Below are 23,361 nucleotides of genomic sequence, written 5' to 3' on the forward strand. Positions count from 1 at the left end.
CTTTGCCATCAATCAAAAAATCAAGCGTGAGCATGGCACACATAATACAGAACAGGCAATAGACCGTGCCACAGTGACCGCCGTCCCTAAAACCGCGGAAGTAACGTTAGCATTTTAAAAAACCACTGTCCGGTTCCTTCCGACAAAAAACCAGATGCAAATTTCTCCATAAGGAGTTATTGGAAAAAGCTCAAATAAGGTCTGTGGTTGACACAAATTGAAGAGACAGATCACGTTTTGTTCAGCTGGATAATATCCACATGTCTACCCTACTTTTATAATTTTCGAATCATAAATCTAATCGATAGATTTACGATCAATAGATTTATCTATGGGCCCATGTACGGGTACTTCTGCTGGCCTGGCAGGCCATTTTCATTTCATTTCATTTTTATTTGTCCCCCTCATGGTACGCAAAACCAAATATACAATAATTGCCACAAAACATGACTACCAAAACACCATTGAGCGAAAAGGAGCAGGGAGAAGAATAAAATCTTATGTGACCTTCCCCTTTCTAAAAAAAACAAATAAATACAAATAGATGGTCTGCCCTTCATAATAATAATTTTTTTTTCCTTTTCACAGCCAAACATAACAGTATCTTAGGATACTAAGAGAAACACAAAAAAAAAAACTTATTTCCCACTTAACGGTTAACGGAAAGAAACAAAACAACACCAAAACATCACATGTATAAGGAAAAGAAAAGAAAGTGCAACACCCTCATCTGATTCCTACTGGAGAAGAAGGTGGAAAGTGACGCATGATGATAATAATAATAACAATAACAATAACAACAATGGCAATGGGACCTGCAAATACAGAGGAGTCATCACGTCAAAGACATCCAAAACATGAAGGACCAGAGTACATAGACTTAATCACATTCTGCTTCATATAGTCCCATCTTTCATAATTTATACAACTTCTTTAACTGAAAAATACATATACAATTCTTTAGATCCTTTTGTTGAGAATTCCACAATTGTACACCAACCACCGAAATACACATTTGTTTCATAGCCAAATTCATTCATTCAACTGTATCCAGTTCAGCTGTATCCAGTTCTCTTTATACATCTGTGCATACAACTCTCCTTTAAAACATCCAAACTTGTGCAGATATATGAAAGAGAATCGGAATTATTATTGAGTCCATCGCCCAATGTTGCATGCTGCGTAAATGACTGGAAGGGAACAATCAGTTCCTCTTGACCTTCTTTAAGGTCAGAAGGACAGAAGAATCACTGCGTCCGCCCCAGCCTCTCCACTCGGGGATTGTATCACAGAAACCTATCTCTGTCTCTCTTCTCACCTGTACACCCTTTATCGGTGATGGTATTGCAAGGTCACTGGAGGACACTCTCGTCTGTCTCCATTCATTTGCCCTTAAACAAAGTCATAAAACATCAGATCTGCCCTCTGGGAGGACATGCATCTAAGCACGCTTTGAGTTTTAGAGTCTAATAACTGGTGTTAATGATCCAGGTTGTGTGTGTCTCTTTGTCTGGTGTGTGCTAGTTTGTGTGTGTTTGAGTGATGCTTTGTCTGACAGTGAATCGCCGCAAAAAGATAATCGATCCGTTTCTGCTTTTCATTTTCACCTGAACATCAGCTTTTGTATGCAGGAGAAGTTCGCACTCTCCTACAATCCCACACGCACACACACACACTTTACACTCTCACATACGCAGACGCTCTCGCCCTTCAATACAACCCTATAATTTGCCAGATGCGGTGAATTGCTGGTTACTATGGCAACTACAGGGGGGATAGTTTTTTTTCTTCGTTTTTCTCAATTTTGGCAATAGCCCTGCACACACACACACACACACACACACACACACACACACACACACATATATATGGGCATTATGTGATCATGGCTAAGGCGCAGAATGGGGGAATGAATCAAAAAGCAGCTCCAATGGATGTTGACGGCAGTGGGGATTGGACATGTGACAATATCCCATAATGAAGTGAAGGGTGCTAATGTTCAAGCGCAGGTGGACAGTTGAGTTTTTGCTGAATTGAAACACACACACACACACACACACACACACGCAAACACACACAAACACTCACATACCACGGAGGGCTTCACAAATATAGATGAGGAAAGCAGATTCTCAGGCTGGTAGAAAACAAAATGAGCTGAACTGACACTAACACTCTTAGACAAGCTCAGTGAGTCACTATATGCTAACACAAAACACACACATACAAACACACATCCACACATTGATGCTCTAATACAGTCGGCGGATACAGCAAATACAAAAGGTTAACCAAGAGTTAACAGTTCATAATGAATTTTCAGAAAGGCCGCTCTAAGATGTTACCCGATGTAATTACCGCTATGCCATTTAAAAGAGACAACCTTTAAAATGCTAAATGAAATACAGCTCTTTCTAAAATAAACCCCAAGTCATCAGCTACTTCCAAAAAAAGAGTTAGTGCTGCTGAGCCAATGAAAGCCAGGCAGGGGATTATCCTCACACACACACAGTGCTGCATCTGGTTGCGACTGATAAGAGGAATTTTCCTTCCTTCAGGGAATCAAGCAAAAGGAAAACACGAAGGAAGGAGATGTGGAGTGAAAGGTTGGCACGCGGGTGTGGGGGGTGGGGTGACAGTAGAGAGTTGAAGCGTCCTCGTCATCATTTACAGCAACACCAGGTCAGACATGATGTTTAGAATTAAAAACCATGAGTGTATCAGTGTGTGTGTGGGCTTCAGGGTGCCTCTATACTTTACAGGCTGGTTTAGGGAAATGGCAACTAATCAATAAACAGCATGTAGAAACACACGCGCACACACACACACACACACACACGCACAGTCAGTTGATCAGTTTATTCATGAGCTATGCAGATCTCAGCTTTTTTCCAAAGAACTGGGTTTTATTTTGAAAGGTCTTAGTGGAGGTCATATCCAGAACAACTTGTTTTTAGGGAGTAAATAACATTGCCTTAAGGTTTGGTTATAATTTTAGGTGATTCTTTCGAAGGCAAAGGAGAAATAATGTCTAATATTTAACATTTTAGAAGAAAAAAACAGGAAGCTCGGGGAACGTCCTTGATTCGACCTTCAGAATCCTTTGCAGGGACTCAAATCGTGTGCTATTCTGTACATGTTTTTGTCTGAATCATACGTGGATGTCTTACGTATGTCTGACGCCCAACGACCCGGGGACGTCAGAAAAGCCGTTCCTCTCTGCCTCCCCTTTCGCTGCCTGTCAAGATATGCAAATCTGGGATTTAGGCTCTGAGTGTGTTTTGCGGGGGTGTGAAGCTTGGGCCAATCAGAGGCAAAACTCTGCGGCAGGAATTTACATAAATCTACATGGCTAATGTACTGTGCAAATTGACGGAGTGACACTGTGACTCCACCTTTTTCTCAGCGGTAATATAATACAACAACTGACCTTAAACTTCAAATGTAACCACCCTGATAGATCCATTAATTTGCCTTCCAGTCGGACTGAGAGGAAAACAAACTGCATTTGTTTGTGTAATTGCCCATGAGCAGAAAGAGAGAGATGAAAGGAGAAACCGTATGAGAGAAACCAGTGAATAAACAGAGGAGATGGATGAGTCTATTAAAGCAGAGGCTAATCCAGGCTATTAGGGAGCAGAGAGAAGGAGTGCTGAAGAAAATAATAAATAATTTGGGTTAATGGCGCTAAATACAGACCTAAACGGAGTAGAGGACTGTTGGAGATTATTATAAATGTACCCGAGGGTGCTGCTAGGAATGATGGGCCTTCTGCACTCGAGATGACTCTGAACTGCCCCCAAGGTTCCTCTGTGTTACAGTGTCTTATATGTATGGAAATATCTGACAACACATACACACCATCCTACTTTTATTACCGATCAATTGACCCACAAACACTTGCCACTAATGTTTGCTCTGCTTGAATCTATGTTAACTTAAGATCCAGATGCTCACAAGGTTTTTACCAGGATCCAATTGATCCACATCAGTCTTCTCCTCTCCAAACCAAATGTACCCGGTGATAAATTAAGTAAAAACACTGAAAAAAGCAGTTTGAGTTTTTCAAATGCAGTTAGAGGCTGCCGCTAACGTTATCTCGGCATGTTTCTCTGATAACTTCTGATTAAGAAGTCCGGTGACTCAAATCCTTCATTCTGTTTAACTATATAGTTTAGAATGACTAAAATCTAGAATGGTAATAAAGGTATTAATTAATGACTTTATTATGATGTCTCTAACAGACAACTACAAAGCTGACACATACTCAAAGGGGACCATTATAGTCTGCTACTTTGACTAACATTACAGATTACTCTAGGTTTAAAAATCAAGAAAATCCGTTTTTGTTACTCACATTTTTCATGCCTTAAGTCTCTTTCCACACTTCAAGTCAAGTCCACAGACTTGTACTGCTGACCTCCCTGTCTTAGGGCGTCTCCTCTTTCCTCTTGGCAACAATGAGGGCATATCAAGGTGCAGGAAGTCAGCTCTTCTTACTAGTTATTAGCCGAGGGTTAAGGTCAATGTCAATGGTCTTGGAAAAGTGAAGCCCTTGTCTCCAATTTAACCACTTTTACAGAATTTTCCATCAGTGAGAAACCTTCCACCTTCAGCTCTTTGGAGGCCTTGATAAGGGAAACATGCGGACGGGGCAGTAACCCTGAGAGTAGGGTGCTTAGTGGACAACCAGCTCAAACCAATGTAAAATGACCACCAAACACACACAGGAGGCGTGTGGCGCAGTGGATAGAGCCTTGGTGTTGGGATCAGGGTTCAAAACTCACTGAAGTCAGCATGTCGTTGTGTCCCTGGGCAAGACACTTCACCCCAAATTGCTCCTGTGGGGAATGCCCACAGTATTGAGTATGTAAGTCGCTTTGGATAAAAGCGTCTAACAAGTAACATGTAATAACAAACAAGAAGATTAATACTTCAGCAGATACATGGTGGTTGTTGTGATGATTAAGGGTTACAAATTAATGTAATCGTACTCTTCATGAGGTGTCAATGTATTCTTTTCAGATAAGTGGACACATTTAGGTTTCTATTTTATAAACTTTGTGTATTTGCTCACCTACATTTCTCCTAAATGCACCAAAAGGTAGCATTAGATAAAGCCTTATTTGCATTTAAATATCAAATGTCAGACAACTTATTATACATTTCTTAGTGTAAGTAATAATTAGAGGAAGTTTAGGGTTTTCCCTGTAACAGGTTAATAACTGATTTGTGGGATTTGTGATGACATTTTGTGAGATTTCCTTATATGGTCTTAGAAGAAAAATGCCATGCATGGATTTATGGGAATAAATGTGACTGCAGAAATCTAAGAATGGAAAACACTGTTTTACGTCACTATGATGTGTGGGTTTTGTAATACTGATGCCACGTCACATCCAGCCTGGATGCTGATTGGTGGAGGTAGGCAGGTTCGCAGCTCACGTCTGGCCAATCAGAAAGCAGCATGTCGCACTCATCGTCGTAGTGATGAGTCCCCGTTGTCAGAGCTGGAGGGTGTGAGGAGCAAAGAGGGAGAGGGGGCATGGTAAACAAGTAGGACAGACACGCACACGCACACACACACACACACACACACACACACACACACACACACACACACACACACACACACACACACACACACGCGAAGACACACACGAAGACACACACAAACACACACACTAACCATAGTGGACGGGCCTTCGCTTCCCATTAAGTTCAGTGCTGCCCTGAGGATGGGGTAGAAATACCTCACCACAAAGAGAGCGACCAAAACAACCAGTGTGTGTGTGGGGGGGGGGGTGTGTATGTATGGGTGTGTGTGTGTGCGTTGTCACCTTGCACTGATTACCCTCTGCAAATAATTAATCGAGGAAACATTATTACCATAATGTTGATGGTTCCAATTGAATAGTGGATTTTAAAGAATAGAAAACCAATTTCTTTACAACACTTAAAATGATTCTGAGAACAGAAACTGTAACCAGTATAATTAGTTGGTAGCATAAATCGCACTTGTGTAGTCGCATCATTTGCCAACTGTACATCAATGACAGGATTTCCAACCATCTCTGAGTCATTCTCCATAAAATGGAGTTCAATGTATTTTCTGGAGTAAAGGGAGCAAAGGAGATATGGTGTTTTCCTCTATCTAGGACATGTGTGGGTGTTTAAACCCTTCAGATTGAAAAAGCAGCTTGTGCCTCAACACCCCCCCTTGACTCCCATTAGCATCACACTGACAATGTATTGCCGTATCATGAGCTTAAAGGTATAGCTTGGCAATTCGGGAAACACACTTATTCGTTTTACATGTTCAAGTTTGAACATAATATGTACAGCAATATTAAGATATTAATCTTAAATTCTCTAAACAATGATAACAGGTGCTTTAAAAAGGATCAAAACACCAAACAAAGCAGATTACGTAAAAAGAGGACCTAAGGAAATTAGAAAAGAGAAAGTAAAAGACAATAAAATGAAGGCTCAGATAAATAGCAAGACAAACAGTATAAATACTTCAACATAAAACATTTTCAATAGATTTCACAAATATCTGAAGAGATTTAAAACTGTTTGTAGATTCAAAATGGAGCTGAGCCAGCAGCTGGTTAGCTTAGCTCGGCTAAATTTGAAAGCATGAGCTAGTCTGGCTATGTTCAAAGGTAGAACATGAAACCTACTAACAGGTCTAAAGCTCTCTAACAACATGTTTTATATCCTTCGTAATCTTTACTTTAAAAAAGGTTTAAAAATCATAGGTTGCTGTTTCTACTTACTTAACTAAGCTAACTTCCTGCTGGCTATTGCATCATATTTAAATTTAAAGAGCTGTAGGCCTACACTAAATAACAGTGAGAGTGAAAAAACAGTTTTGGATTGTTTTTTGTTCAGATTTAACTATCAAATACATCATATAATCACTGAGTTCAATCGTTGTTGGGAGGCCAAATTTGTTACGCTTTCACAGAGCCAAGCTAGATGTTCTACCTTTACCAGTTTTGCTAAACTACATTAGCAAGCTGCTTGCTGTAGCTTCATTTAGCAGGTGAAATCAATCTGCTTTTCCAACACTCAGCAACAGAGAGATATATACGTTTAATTCACAAAATGTCAAATTCATCATTTATGCTAGTTCACATGATCCAATTTGCATGTGTTGTTTTGTACAGTTTTCACAGAGTTATGTAACAGCACATTGTTTCTATCCCCATACATCCTCTGTCACATAATGTACTCTCTCGTGAGTCACCTTAACTTACTGTCACAGTTATACACACACACATCCACACACATACATTTTTCTGATGAGAGATTTGCTGGGATAAACACCAGTCAAGTGATGCTCAGTGACAATACGATGTTTCTGCAGTCAGTCATGGTGATTGCAAAACAAGCGCTCCCCATTTAGCTGACACAATAACATCACACTGCACTTTTTGCTAGACGATGAAAACAATCAGTGCTACAAAATAGATTGAGAGAAAGTTTTTTTACGTGTGTTTATAACGCTTTGAAAAGAGCTGATCTTTGCAGAGGTAATACAATATTTCTCATGTCATAACATCTTTCCCCCACAAATTAAACATATACTCCTGAAGAGCATGTGTGGGTAGGACCATGGCCAACCAAATGTTGAATAAAGCTGCATGAACTCTCACTCCCTTCTCCTGAATAACACAATTCCGTTTCGTTATTTTGCTCACCTCCAAACACAGATATATCCCTCCTCTTCTATCCCAGATCTGTTCCCAGGCTGCTTTTGACAAATCACCACATTAAAAGTGGCCATTTGTAGGTGCAACACACTTCCCTCTGCTTATTGGTTTCAGATAAAACTGCAATATTTCCATTCGTCTATTTCCGTTTGTCGATGCTGTGTATAACCATTCGTCCGTGCACGTGCCGCACACACTCACACACAGTGCACAATTATACACTCACTCATCTCTCTCCTTGTTCGTTAATAATGTACTGATGGCGATACTGGGGTTACTGACCCATAGCAAACCCATTCATCAAACAGTACAACTAGCATATGATCATAATAAATATGCTCTTGATGAATGTCTTGCAGTCAGGACAGTAGACCTAATGCTTTACAGAAGCTGATGCCAGAAGGACAAATGTGATAGGAAACAGATAAGATGAAGCCGAGGTATTTACCAAAGCAATATATTCTTCTTAGGAAAATCTGTTTTCATAAGGAGAGCACACTCAGACAAGCATTTCATTTATTGAGAATAAAAACCACACACAGTCATGTGTTCACTATTTGTTATAATGTCATTCAAACATGTCCGTTTCCCTAATTAGCTGTATAGATAGTGTCCGCTCATTCATTTGATTTTTGAGTTAATTGATTGTCCTACTTGTCCTACTTGTCCTACATGTTATATATATTTTTTAAATATACTTCTGAAAGAAATTAAGAGACCACTGCAACATTTTCAGTTTCTATTTATAGATAAGGGTTTGAGTAAAATCAGCATTTCTGCTTTTGATTTTATATCCACTAAAAACATCCAGGAGCCTGTTTTGAAGCATGCTCACTGCTCCTGTTACACAAGCTGGCGTGATGACTTAATATCATCCTAAGATTGTTAAGTGACATTTGAATTATATGAACACCATTGATCAAGATAAAGATGGATGCCAAAACGAGCCAAAACTAAGTCAAGCTGCTTGAAATGTTGCATTAGGAGTGGCATAAAGTCAACAGAAATGTGATAGACAGGCCTTAAGAAGAAGAAGATGAAGAAGATGCACCTTTATTAATCCCTGAAAGCTGTGATCGGGGTTATTCGACCAAATACTTATTTCTAAATTCTTCGTATGCTAATTCACAAGTATTGTGGTGTTTAAATAGAATATGAACTTGTCTTTTTTGCATTATTTTAGGTCTAAAACCCTGCATCCATGTTATTGAACCAGTTCTAATTTTTGGCAAATATATTATGTAAATTATGAATGGAATTTGCTATAATTGCTGTCAGTAGACATGGAATAACAAGAAATGTTAACTTCACTTGAAATAGTAAAAATAGTGAAACTGAACATTATGCAGCGGTATCTTAATTCTTCCAGAGCTGTCAGTGTCGTGGTCAGTTACAATCACAAGAGATTATTATGGTGTGGTTCTGACCTCTAGTGGCAAAGAGATAGAATGATAAGAAAGGAGTCTGCAGGCAAAGAGGCCATGAAGGTTTCCCATTTCTCACATTTCCGACTCCTCGACTCCTCCACCGAAGAGTCGAGGGGCCACATGCAGCCTGCGTGATTGGCCTGTACGGAGGGGCGGCATCTGGGCCCTCCGGTAGTGACCCGGAAATGGATTTCAGCGTGCCATGTTGAAGGACATCTAATTTCTTTAAATGCACATCGAGGACAAAGGATCGAGCATCGAGGAGGCTCTCTGGAGGAGCTATAACCGAGGATACACTAATGTATCCTCCGTGGATGTATTTCCGGCAACAGTGATGTTTAAAAGAGTCGTGAAGCACGGCCGGATTTATCTCAGCCAATGACAGCTCTGCAAACTGCTGGATGTTATTTTATTAACTGCTTTAATCACAACGCGATGTTTACAGTGAGAACAGCTGCTGAGGTCCGTGCAGAAAGCAGAGCAGTGTATGTAATATATATCACTCAGTACAGGCCTACATTACTCTCTGTATTTGTATGCTTTAGTTTGGTAGATATCTACAAACAAAGAGTCGATATTGGGATATATCCAGTCTCTGATAGTTTTACGTTATTATGAGAGTGCTCTCATACTTGTTTGATTCTGAAATTGTATATGTATATTTATATATATATATATATGTGTGTGTGTGTGTGTGTGTGTGTGTGTGTGTGTGTGTGTGTGTGTGTGTGTGTGTGTGTGTGTGTGTGTGTGTGTGTGTGTGTTCGCATCTGTAGCCTGTTATTGTCTCATTATATATACCGCACTGTGAATGAATTCAAAGTAAATATATAAGTCGTCATGAACACAGTTCTGTCCATCAGACAGAGTGATGCTGTGCCTCCTGTCACCATTAATGGACGTCTCTTTAAAATGACCGCTCGCATCTCCTGTGGGCGGGACTACGACACGAGGATAGGAGTCGGGGAGAGGAATCGAGGAGGAGAAATTAGAGAAATGGGAAACCTTCCATGTGTTTCTAATAAAAATATAAAATAAATAACATGGGTTGCTGATAATCAGTGACTAACAGTGTGTGCATAAAAACATTATTGTTTATGTAAAAGGTTTTGCAAAGTATCATTGCTAATATTGTTTTACTTCTAATGAATCCTTCATATTTTCTTTGTTAATATTGGGTATACTTTGGGTTAATTGATTTACTGCATTGTTATTACTATTTGAAACATTTGTTTTTGCCTTCTTTTAGTAAATATTTGAAATAAACAGAAAAATATACAGTAAAGATGTACATATATTCAAAATAACAATTTGATGAAAAAAAAAACAGCCATATAAATCAGTTACAACCCCCAGAAACAAATGTTAAACCAAAACTAAACCACTATATAAACATATTGCATGTATTGATAATTGTCTGCATGAGCACACTTTAACATATTGGCAAATACAACACATTGACATGAACACTGTTGGTCATATATGATGTTACTGTAATTAACTATTGGCACATGGTACTGTCATTAAGACACAATGACGTATTGATTCAATGATAGATAAGGCGTAATGGACTGGAGAAATAAGGGAAGATTGCCTTGTGACTAAACGAGTGAGTGACTGTTGGAGAAATGTAAAGTAATTAATTGACAACAGTTTATTTTCAAAGGACACATTCAAAAAGCCTGCTTATGGAATACATTCCTCTTCTCCTTTGGTGTTATGAGTGGGAATACTAGTAAACAGTGATTCATTAGTCACTCATAGTGACCTCCAGGAAAATCAAATGGTTGAACATTTACAGCCTGAGACAAAGGGTGTCAAGGGTCAGTGGCCTTGCACTATTGCCTATTTTGGAGAAGCAGAATATGGTATGGCCGTAACACACATGATTTTTATTATTATTATCAATGACCTCGTTCCAACATATCTTATATTTAATCACTGATAAAATATCCAGGAGGCTGAGATTCTTGAAGATTATCTTAAAACAAGTTGGAACAAAAGGCAACAATTCACATTTGAGTAATTTATATTTTTGTGTTTATGCTCTTTACACATAACTATCAGCAACACATAATGTATGAATATCGTTGATTCAGTTTTATTTGGATTCCCTTTTTTTGTTTTAATGTCAATTTTTTTTACTAAATTAAGTCTTTACTGCTTATTATGAACCATTGTTACACTTTTGCAAATAAAAAGCCAGTGGTTCTCTGAATATATATATATATCATTTGTTTATTCTTATCTTTTAATTAGTTAAATCATTCACAATAAATCTTAATAAATCTTACTGGTTGGTTTCTGATATTAATTTGTACATGTTTTATTCTTACCCGATAGTTTTCACTCACATGTGTGTGTGTGTGTATTATTTGTGTGACTTATGTTTAATTTATTGTAATAATTGGCAATTGTTCTAGTACAGGATATAACTCTTCTGCACCAGACTCTCAGGCTAATACAACAAACATACAATACAGCGAAATAACACAGCTGAATACATTTTTAAATGGGCCCTATTTAGCCTTTTCCCTCTCCTGTAGTGTGTTATAGGTTTTTGCGCATAAATGGTTTTCAAAGGTTAAACTCCCAAGCTCTCTCCAGAGGGAGTTTCTCTCTTCTGTAGCTTACACGTTGTGCAGCACATTGATCTTCGACCTGGAATAAAATATGATGAATACATATCGTTTTTAAAGCTTGCTGGCTTGAAAACAAAGTGTTCTATTTCATCTGTGGGATCAGCTGTCACATTAGAAGAGCACAGAGTTCTTGAAAAGGTTATATGTTTATGCAGTGATATTCGATATAGCTTACAGTACACTGTATGACCTGGGTATTTTTGTAGACTCATCTTTTTAAGACCAAGCTTGTCATTGAATTATAGAGCTTAAGGGTGAAAACGGGCACAGGCTCTTACTATGCCTTCACTCCAGGAAACCATCTTTAACGTAGGTAAAATTTATTAAACAAAGCTGGATTGGACTTGTCCCGCTGAATATGTCATGTACATGTTTTGTTTTTAGTAAAGGGAAAGAGATTCAAAATCTGAGGTTTATACATTGACCGGAAAACCAATATTTGATTAGTCTTAGGTAATTACTGGGGGGGGAAAGCAAAATAAAGGAGTGTTATGAAAATAGCACAAAGCAAATACATGTTTTTGATAAAGTAAAATGTTATGATTGAGTTATGTGTGTGTACATTTGGTGAATATGGGAATGAACAAAAGTGTTTAAAAGTCATTAAATCTGGCCACTGCTCTTTAAATGTAAATGTAATAATTCAGGCTTACAAGCAAGCTAGAAAATATAGAGCTACATTGCTAGTGTGGTTCTCTTAATGCAAGACACATCTTTGCTGAACTATTTTTCATCTATTTCTGCTATTAACCACTTCTTACATGTGAGCGTTCAAAGGACACATTCCTATTTAAATTTCAAACTCAATGCCATACGTTGTTGGTCTTTTTGCAATCGTAAACATTATAATATAGATAACCTTATTATTTACGAATAACTTCAATCCCAGTAATGATGGAGAATGTCAAGCTATAACATATAGATACTAGGCTTTAATCCCATATTTAGTTGCCTTTTTCTTCATGCTAATGTAGTTTTTTACAAAGCCAAAGAAATCACGGTGGATTTTCTAAATATATACTAAACAATTTTGCTTTCGAATTACTTGTGACAAGGTGTAGGCTATAGCTTTAATATCCTCAATCAAGCATAATGGAATTTTACCTAAAAAACAGAGAAGTCGTTCTTTCAAGTAAAAGATTATATGCAACAGGACATTTCAAAATCCATCAATTGAATTAAATGTCATTTTAACTGGGGTTAGTGGAATATATAGCAACTAGGAAATAGATGTAGGCCTACACATAGTTACAGGTTCTTAATTTATCTAGGAAAACCCAATTGTCCCATTTCCAAAGTGTAATTTGTCTAACAATATAATACTATGTTTTTTACTTGGGATATTTGCAATCAAAAGTCAAAGAGCAACATTGGTTTTGATGTGGCTCTTTTCTTGTCTGGTCTAGTTGCTTAGCAACAGGCAGTGGGCGGGGATCATTAAGATGGTGGGCGTGGCTTATATCAAGAACGGCGAGACAGGCAGCAGATCAGAAGGGAGGGAGCACGAAGGGGAGGCACTGAAACACCGGTAGGGATTGTAAACGCAGCTGCACCTCCGAGGCATTGGCTGCAGACTTAAAACATTTATCCCCACGATCGCCGGGTGGTTTCCTCTGTGATTCGGTACACGGCAGGAGGAAATGTCTAACGGCAGCTGGAAGCCCTTTGTGTTCGGCGGGCTGGCTTCTGTGACGGCGGAATGCGGTGAGTGGCGAGCGGAGAGGAGGCCGAATGGCGCGGCTCACTTTTAATTATGTAACCCTCTGGTGTAATTTACAGAAGTATGACATGTTTTGTGTTGCAGGGACCTTCCCAATCGACCTAGCGAAGACACGTCTTCAAGTCCAAGGCCAAGTAGGCAGCAAATACCGAGAGATCCGGTACAGAGGCATGCTCCATGCGATAGTGAGGATAGCAAGAGAGGAGGGGCCCCGGGCTCTGTATTCAGGGTCAGTATGCTGGATGCATGCTTTGTTGTGTGTCTATATTACTATCCCAGTTGTACTCACTACATACAACTGGAGATACTCTTTGTTTACAGTCGTACTCTGTGCAGCATACCTTCTAAATGTTCACACTTCCTCATTTTTGTGCACTTCCTCTTCTTTTTGCAACAGCTTTAATCCCACCTACATTAACTCAACCCAAAGAAGGGGGGTTATACCTGTGTCACAGCTTTATATGTATTCCTTATATGGTGACACTCTTGTGTTTTTTTCTTCCTATATGCTGTTTAATGTCTTTTTCTGGGTTTTGTACCACAGTATTATGCCTGTAAAGCCTTCTGAGTTATTGTGAGCTAGGATATTAAAAACCTTGATTTAACTTTTACAGACTAGCTCCTGCTATGCTGCGCCAGGCCTCCTATGGGACTATAAAAATTGGCACATATCAGAGTTTAAAGCGGCTGCTGGTTGACAGACCGGAGGGTAAGTCCCACTTTCTCCTTTTTACACATAAATAAACACTTCTGCAAAAATGTTGACAGGCGGGTTACCTGCCCCCGTCGACATATGCATGTGGCCTATTTAAGTTTGTCTCTTTTTTTCAAAATTAGGCTTCCGTTTTTGCTACTTTAAAACACTATTTGCATGGTCTGAAAAGTGTTTGTTCACACAGTCTGCCTCCCACTCTTCTCCTCTTTCAGATGAGACATTGCTGACTAATGTGGTGTGTGGGGTTCTCGCTGGAGTCGTCTCCTCCACCATTGCTAACCCCACTGATGTGCTAAAGGTAGCTATTTGCACAAATCAACTACAAGATTCTGTTTTATCTCCTTGTCGTTGTCAGTCTTTCTCCAAAAGCAGTAGAGCAGGTATGGTAATCTCCTAAAGATGCCTCAAGGCTTGTGGTAAATCTTCTAACTAAAAACCGAGCTTCTTGGTGTGAAGCTATACAAACAGCTTTGATACCCTGTGCAGCCTTGAGCATGACTGTGATACAGTTATTATGGGTGTGAAATGTAATGTAATGAAACTTTAGAATTTCACAATTCAATCAAAATAGTCTACAAACAATCACTGACACAGTCCATTGGGGTGCTTATTTCAGGTTCTACTTTAGTTTGCATTGTGCTAATAAGGACTGTGTGACAGATTATTGAGTAGTGTGAGTTGGATAATGGAGTTTTATATTTGAAAAAGTTATACATACTGATAACACACAAAGGCAAATTAAAGACAAAAGTTACGTTTATGTATGCTAAACTTGCACAACAACATAACAATGATCTTAATATTTGTTATATTATAAGGGACTTTTATAATAGCTAGTTCAAGTTATACAGAAAATTAATAATGCTACATAAATACAACTTTTTTGTGTAATCTTTGTAACAAATTTCACAAAACTAATCGACAATTTTTATTTAGTGTCTGAGGTCAATCAGCAAAATTGCGGATCTTTAGATTGTTTTTGTTTCTTTAAACAAAATAAATGTACACCCCATCCCTAACATCAGTAATGTAATATTAATAAAAATAAACTCCTTGTGGTCTGACGGTAGCATGCCGATTATGTTAAAGGGCATCATAGCACTACCAAGAGCCAACTTGTGGATTATTTATAGACTGAAGCCTCCGGGGCTTAACATAGTGTTCTGTAAACGATATGAGTGTGCACATGCTTATCTGTATTCGTAGTGTTTCGACCGGCCCTCACCATGCCCCGTTAGGCATAATGTCCAGTGCAGATTGCTTGTTTTTTAGAGGGTTAACGGTCTAATGGAAGTGCCTTCAGGTCTGGCACATTGCGTTTCCATCATGGTGTTTTTTTGGTTGCGACCACCAAGTCATTATGCAGCAAGACACACAGACAAACCGAAGCTGGTCTGCAAACACACGTCACAAAAAAAACTTGATCAGGGAGAATTCCTGGAAATAAGCAGAAAGACAATACTTTAGGACATTGGGCTTGGCAGAAATCCCTGCTTAACATTTTGCCTTTTCATTTCCCAGATTCAAACACCCCTGTATTTGGCGTGGTTGGCCTTCAGCATTCCACTCTGGTTGTGTACTTTCATTGTCTCTAGCAAGTTTATTGACCCAACCTCTCTTATCTTCCAGATCCGCATGCAGGCGCAGGGCCGCCTGATCCAGGGAAGCATGATGGGCAACTTCCTCAATATCTACCAGCAGGAGGGAACGAAAGGACTGTGGAAGGTACAGAGAGTCTGAATTGCTCAATTTGCAATTCTAAACGGGCTCGGTTTCCACGGGTTACAGGTAGCACTGCTCTTTAGCACTCGAGTCACTCCCTCTCTCTCTCTCTGCTTCAGGGCGTCTCTCTAACGGCTCAACGAGCGGCCATCGTGGTTGGAGTGGAGCTCCCGGTCTATGACATCACCAAGAAGCATCTGATCCTGTCGGGGCACATGGGGGACAACGTGTACACACACTTTGTGTAAGTTTGCCTCTGGAGTTTCTCCTGCCTCTAATGTTTATCACTCGGAGGCCAAGACACTTTTCAATATCTTGAAGTGGAAAACACACCCCTGTTTTCAAGTCTTTGTACTTGCAACTAAGGAGCAAAACATTCTGTTTGTTTTTGCAAGTTTCTCAATGCTCAATTCTGGGTTTCCTCTGGTCTTTTAAAAAGTCTTAAATTGAATTGTCTTGAGATATAAAAAGAGAAAGGTTTTAATGGTCTTACTGTAGGGTTAACTGCAAATGTTTAATGTCAGAATCTTATTTGTGTGCTTGGCATAGGAAATAACTACAATGAAAATAGAGGTTTTCCACCTGGTCAGAATCTACCTGAACATATCCATAAGGGCTTTTTTCTTCCTATTGACTGTAATGCTGTCCCACAATGTAGTTAAATTAAGTTGTATTTATGCTTCACTTTGCCGCAATGTTGAATGATTGTTTTTGAATACATAACTAAGGCCAGTTGATTCCTGTTTCTATGAAGACATTACAAATGGGAACATTAGAACACTTTGAACTCACCCATGAAGCAGCACATGTGTTGTACCTTGTACTACCGGCCATCTCTTAATGCAGTTTGCTCATGGGCGATGCTTCAATTCTACTTGTTTATTATTAATCTTTATTATTAATCAGTGATTAAATTAACTTTAATTTCTCATCTTTGCAGCATTTCATTTTTGTTACATTAGTGGCTGCAGCACACACATCGCAGCAATGGCTAAATATTAAAATAAAGGACTACATTAAAAAGTCTAAAGATGCTAATTAGAACCTGTGTCTTGTGGTCCCACAGCTCCAGCTTTACGTGCGGCTTGGCGGGAGCTCTGGCCTCCAACCCAGTGGACGTAGTTCGGACACGCATAATGAACCAGAGAGGAGTGTTTCTGTACCAGGGGACACTGGCGTGTATACTGCAGGTCAGTCACCACATTCAGATTAGAGGACATTTGAAAGGAACACTTTACAAATGACATCAGTTTTTTCCTTATGGGCAATACTTTTTAGCTCATTGCATAATGCCTCCTGTGTATCTGAAAGAGGCTTTAAAGACTGAGATAATACCTCCTGTTCTAAAAAAACTAGTTAAATTCTGCCCCTACAGTCTTACCACTGGGTTGACTTATTTCAGGAGTGAGGTCTCAATACAACAATATTTTGTCAACTGAATGCCAAAATATTCAGAGCTCACTCACAATTACCTCTAAGGTTACCAAATGATTGTTTATTAGGAAGCAATGTAGAAGGCTATTTATTATTAAAAAAAATGTGTAAAGGTACCAGGGCGCGTCTATCATTTTCCAACCCAGTTGACATTTAACCACTTCCACATAGGGCTGGGCGATATGGTCTCTAAATGATATCGCGATATTTACTGACTATATCGCGATATACGATATATATCGCAATATTATGAAATGTCCTCTAAAACACATACATTTTTTTTATTTAACCCCTTGATGTTTACAGTCACGCCAGTATGATGATTCTAGTAGTCCCTGCAACATATGTCTGCGACTAATAATGAAGAAAATTAACACATTTGTTGCAATAGTAATTTATGCACTAACTACATTACTACTTGTACTACAACATTTGAATCATCAGTTCTTCCTCATTTTCCTCAATTGTTCATATTTGGTTTATTAAAATAATGATATTGTGGTCATTGTTCAAAAATGTCTGCTATTATTATGAGTAGTATTATTATTATTAGTATAATGCGCTTTCTGTCTTCCTGTCATTATCAGGAATTAGACATGTAATGGCTATGTATTAGATTAGATTAGAACCTTCATTCTCCTAAACTGCTGGGACATTTCCCTATAGCCAATACCTTTTATATTTTCTACTCTTCACTTACTTGTCAGCATAGGTCGGCATTGATGTACAGAGCCGACAGAAGACCTTGTTTATATTGGCATCATATTGAGAGGTGCAGTGACGCGTCCTAAAACCAGGAAGTAAGCTGCTGGTTCCCTCGACAAAAAAGCTGAGACTGCCAAGGCACACNAATCTACGCTTGATTTGTTTTCATGCAACTTTGGGTATTATTACATAGCTGTCTTTGGCTCTTTTCTGCTGTGACAATGTACATTTCCCCTCTGTGGGACTAATAAAGGTATTCTGATTCTGATACAGATGTTCACTTCTATTTCTAATGGGTACATTCCTAGTATCACAGTGGACTGTTGCTTTTTTATGGATCCAGCCATTAAATAGCAACATAAGTATTCCTTTAAAATCACGTTTGTGGTCACTTAAATGTGGACAAATTTAAGTCCAAGTCTAGCTCTGTTTTTGTTCTCTACCAACTGCTGAGGGAAATGTTTTGTTCTGTAGCTGCCAAATGCTCCACTCTGTTCAGCAGCTAGATGCTTAATTAATGTGTGTGTTGTTTGGTGCTGTGAAGGTTGTGTGCAGGGGTCTTATTGGATTTCACTTGAAAGAGCTGCCTGCTACAGCTGGAAACAAAGTTGGAAGAGCAGCTAAAGTGAACCAAAATAATAATGTTTTGGACTGGACCACTAAAGAAGAGGCTGAAACTCAATATGAAGCTTTGTAAAGCAGAGGGTAGCTTCAGATTCAGATGATTATTCTCTGTAGGTTCATCACTCAAGCAACCCCTTTCACTTTGTTATTATTAAAATATCAATAATTTACTAATTAAATATGTTGATGGACTAACTTAGAATAAACTCACCCCCTTTTAAATATATTCATCGTACTTTATTTTCAACTGTTATATATTCAGCTTGAATTTCAAGTAAAGACATCTCTGAGAAGAGTGCATTTTATGATAACTATATAATATATATGTAAATATGATATGGAAGAGAAAATGGTTTGAATATTCAAGATGCTGCCGTGTAGGAATGTATTTTTACAAATGTATCAAGATTTGTGGAAAGTTGTACACACACACACACACACACACACACACACACACACACACACACACACACACACACACACACACACACACACACACACACACACACACACACACACACACACACACACACACACACACACACACACACACACACACACACACACACACACACACACACACAAACAAACAAAGGCCTGGCCCAACATATTTACCAGTAGATTATACTCCACAGATGTTGAGAACTTCAGCAGCAGCCAACATAAACTGTATAGAAGCAGTGAGAGAGAACATTGTGACAGGCGGCAAAAACATAATTTGAACTCATTTCCTTTCTGTGCTTGAGGTATAAACTCAAAGCACCCATGGCTGTTTCTAGCCAATACAACGTATGCCTGCTCACACTCTTGAATATGCAATAAAGAATCTACTTGAGGCTTTAAAATGGACCCTGACAGACTCAGACACACTGTCAGGAGGTGGGTCTGTGGATCCATCCAAATGTGAGGGTGGCTTACGGGTGAAATGTTTTTCTTTGAAATGTTACACAAATGTGGATGCCAAATGACATGAATATTGTTGTAATTTCTAGTTTTGATACCACATTTATCAAATATACCAAATATCTCAGGCTGGATTAGGGGGATTTGGATGTGATGCAATGCATGCTAAGAGCTCCAACAAGATTTGGAATAAAAATGTACTTTTTTTCAAATTCAAAAATACACTACATAATAACAAGGTGATATAGTATGGGGTAGAATAGTTGTTAAGGTTTTCTTTAACTCCATTGGATTGTGCTATTATCCGAGGGGGACTTCAGTAAACTTAATAATACCACAGTGCAGAAGTTCTAACTTAAAATGTACTTAAGTAAAATATACTTAAATGACCAAAAGTAAAGTACTAATTCTATGAAACAACCCATTCAAGAACAACACATATTATGTAATCGGCTAATAGTTATTCATGTACTATTTAGTACATCACTTAATTGTTGTAGTTGTTTGTTAACTGTATATTGCTAGGTAGTAAAGTTGATCTTAACTTATAATGGTACATTAAACATAATGTATTCATGAATCAACTAGAGTTGTCAAATAAATACAGTAAAGTAAAAAAAAGAAAACGTCCATAGTGTCTGTAAACCACTTGCTCTCATAATTGATAACATGAATATTTGCACGTTTGTACAGATCAAACAATGTACAGCAAACCTATAACTCTGCATACCACAGTTCCACATCTGTTGGATATAAGACCTGTGGGAAGCTAAGCCTCAGCTCACATGCCACAAAGAATTGACATGATTCATCCATGATCAGCATGTCAGTTTCTGGGCAACAATCTCCAAATGTTTCTTACAGCCCTGTTGGAGCATTCCATCAGCAATAACCAGCTACAGTCTACTACACTTATTGGCAACTTTATCAGGTAGGATTTACTTGTTTTTGGCCAACGTGATAACTAAGTACCCACTCACACTTAATCTACTTGTTCTATAAATCTCGCAGCTCATCTGTCTCCAGGTTTAACAAGTTTGTGTTGTTCTCAAAATCACCTCAGAGTGTTATATATTTTCTTTGTCACGTTAACGGTTCCCCACCTTTCCGCCTGAACTCTTTGGTCATCCCTTCCTCAACTCCATCTTTCTAACAGGTGTTTCTTTCTTTGATCAAGTGTTTTCCCCCAAAGGACTGCAGCTGACTGGATATTGCGCAATGTTCTGCATGTCAAAGCAGAGGAAAGCAGCCATATCTGAGATACATGAACTGGTGGATTTGGCCTGAACTCATATCGGGGGATAGTGTCCACTTTTTCTTTCATTTCACAAACAAAAAATGTACTTCTCAAAGTAGTGGGTGCTTTTATTCATTTGGACATGATTTTAGTGTGAGGAGAAGTTGAGTTGGTTGCATCAATAAAGTGGGAACATCTGTCATAAGACAGGTATCTCCCGAGGAATTTGTGTGTGTAACCCCTGCTCTTATTCACCAAAGAGAAGCCGGAGTGCAACCTGTAATGCTTTTTGGAGGTGATCAGTTTTTAGCTGTCAGGGAGGAGCCTCCTACACAACACACACACACACACACACGCACACACACACACACACACGCACACGCACACACACACACACACCTGCACAAATACAACACACCCTTTTCTCTTCCTCCCCGTTCACTCTCAGATAAATGTCCACGATGTCCTGGGAAAAAGGGGTGATTACCTTGGACTCCGACTTTCTGGGAGGTCGAGTTCGGGCTGTTCCGGCGTCTCTCCTTCTCTCTCTTCTCTTGCTGAGACTAGTGGGACTAGGGGAAAGAAGGACAGGTTTGTACCTGAAGTAAACGTTTCCTTAATCCTATCGAAAATAACGACGGTACGATTAGGCCTTGACAACCTTGTCTTTTTCCGTCTATGAAAAGAACACAGGTATTTTTCCTAAGGAAGTAACCATTGCCAAAAGAAACCTCGAACACAGAAAAAGACCCATTGCGGCGAACAACTCTCACGGGCGACTTACATGAAATCGTCGATTACCTCATACCTTGGGCTTATCTGTGGAACTGACCAAAATATAAATTACCAACAAAACCTCTTCCACCACACCATACTTGACGTGTTTCTCTCTATTTCCTACAAAATTGTTGAGACCTCCACTGACAACTAACAGAACAAAGTCTCTTTTAGCGATATCAAACTTTAATTCTCTTTTAGTTGATTTTGACGATAATTTTAATACATAAGAAGTTATAATAACAACTTTACAGAGTTTTAATTTGGTTTGTAGGTCAGACTTAGTATTGATGGCCTTGCTACTTCAAGTCAAAAGTTCAACACAAACAAACAAAAAATTTACCTGCATACTTACGACTCTCAAAACAAGCAAAAATGTCAAGGAACCTATCGTCTTTTGCTTAAAACACTTGTGTTATTTCACGTAACAACATATCCCCTATCTATACACAGGAAATACCCAGTTTAATTACATATATACAGACATAAGAAACCGGAGTTGCAAGTTAATATTCTTGCCAGTATTTTGGACTTCAATTGTGTTGTGTTTAATTCTGGAAAATTTTGTGCACTATATTGACGTTTTAAATTTCCACATTCACGTCCCATCGGCAGGCGGGGGTTAGCGAGTAAACACATTTCACCTCACCAATCTATCTAGACATTCGCATTAAGACACTCGGCCTCAGCAATTGTTAGGTAACACTGGAAAAAACATCTGATCATCTCGGAGTACTAGTTTTTGTAATGTTCCGACTATAACTCAAAAATAGCAAATATCTATACTACACATTATATATGGAGGTTTTCGCGTAGTAGTTTTCTTGTTGACTGAGAAATGGAAAGAATTTGATTGCAAATTGACCGAAATACAGGGTCTGTCCAAAATTTGTAAGAACTGTCGAAAGGTGTGTCCCCCCTCAAACCCTCCTTTCATTCCAGATATACTGGGCCGTGTCAGGAGGTGCACTCTCCCCCCCCGACAAAGTACTATGACCCGGTTGGAGAAAAAGACGTTTTGTTACCTGGAAAGAGGTGTCGGTCTTCAAGAGGCACATTTGTAGTGTTGTCAGCCATTTCGTGCCACAATCATTGGTGTATTTGCTTATCGAGACAAAGTAACTTCGGTACTGTGCACACTGTCGTAGGGTGGTCGTTACGGACTTCGACTTAGGTTGGAAAATAATAAATGTGTTGGACACGCAAAAGGATACCACCGTACATTATCAAAGACGATTATTTTTTCTGAAATCTTATACAGTCGACGCCTTTTAATTTTCAGGAAGTGTAACAGTAACCCTTCCGGAAAATAGTGTACCAAAATTATACCAAAATGTGATTAACTGAGCCCTCGCTCACTAATCTTTATATTTGTCTGTTTTTTTCCGTAATTTTCTTTAAAATAAAACATTCGGTTAAATTTTCACAATTGAAATACAACGGTTTAGATCTCCAGTTAGACTCTTGAAATTATGTGCAATACCGTGGGTGATTCCCGTCATACCTAAATTGCTGGATGTCAACAGGAGTCCAAATTTCTTTGAACAAAACGGAGGACGTCCTCTCGACTATCTCTTATATAGGAAAAAAATTCGATTTGTCAACAAAAATAAAATAAGTATAGCGAAGGAAAATTGAAACGGTCTTTTACGTTAGAGTATGTGTCACACAGTAATTAGGTACCAACGTAAGTCGTGGCAGGGGTCCTAGATAATACATTTGTACTAACTAACT

The 23,361-nt window shown here is 38.8% G+C and overlaps 1 protein-coding gene across 1 annotated transcript; it reads left to right on the forward strand.

Annotated features, from left to right (window-relative positions):
- Positions 1–13,281: 13,281 nt before the first annotated feature.
- Positions 13,282–17,237, forward strand: slc25a14 (solute carrier family 25 member 14). Its single transcript, XM_010778730.1, has 8 exons — positions 13,282–13,494; positions 13,595–13,739; positions 14,125–14,219; positions 14,438–14,523; positions 15,855–15,950; positions 16,067–16,191; positions 17,014–17,137; positions 17,226–17,237. The coding sequence occupies exons 1-8, from the start codon at positions 13,431–13,433 to the stop codon at positions 17,235–17,237; spliced, it is 747 nt and encodes a 248-aa protein (XP_010777032.1). The 5' UTR covers positions 13,282–13,430.
- Positions 17,238–23,361: the final 6,124 nt, after the last annotated feature.

The sequence above is a fragment of the Notothenia coriiceps genome, unplaced genomic scaffold, assembly GCF_000735185.1.
Source record: "Notothenia coriiceps isolate Sejong01 unplaced genomic scaffold, NC01 NC01_scaffold00019358, whole genome shotgun sequence".
In the NCBI taxonomy this organism is placed as follows: Eukaryota; Metazoa; Chordata; class Actinopteri; order Perciformes; family Nototheniidae; genus Notothenia; species Notothenia coriiceps.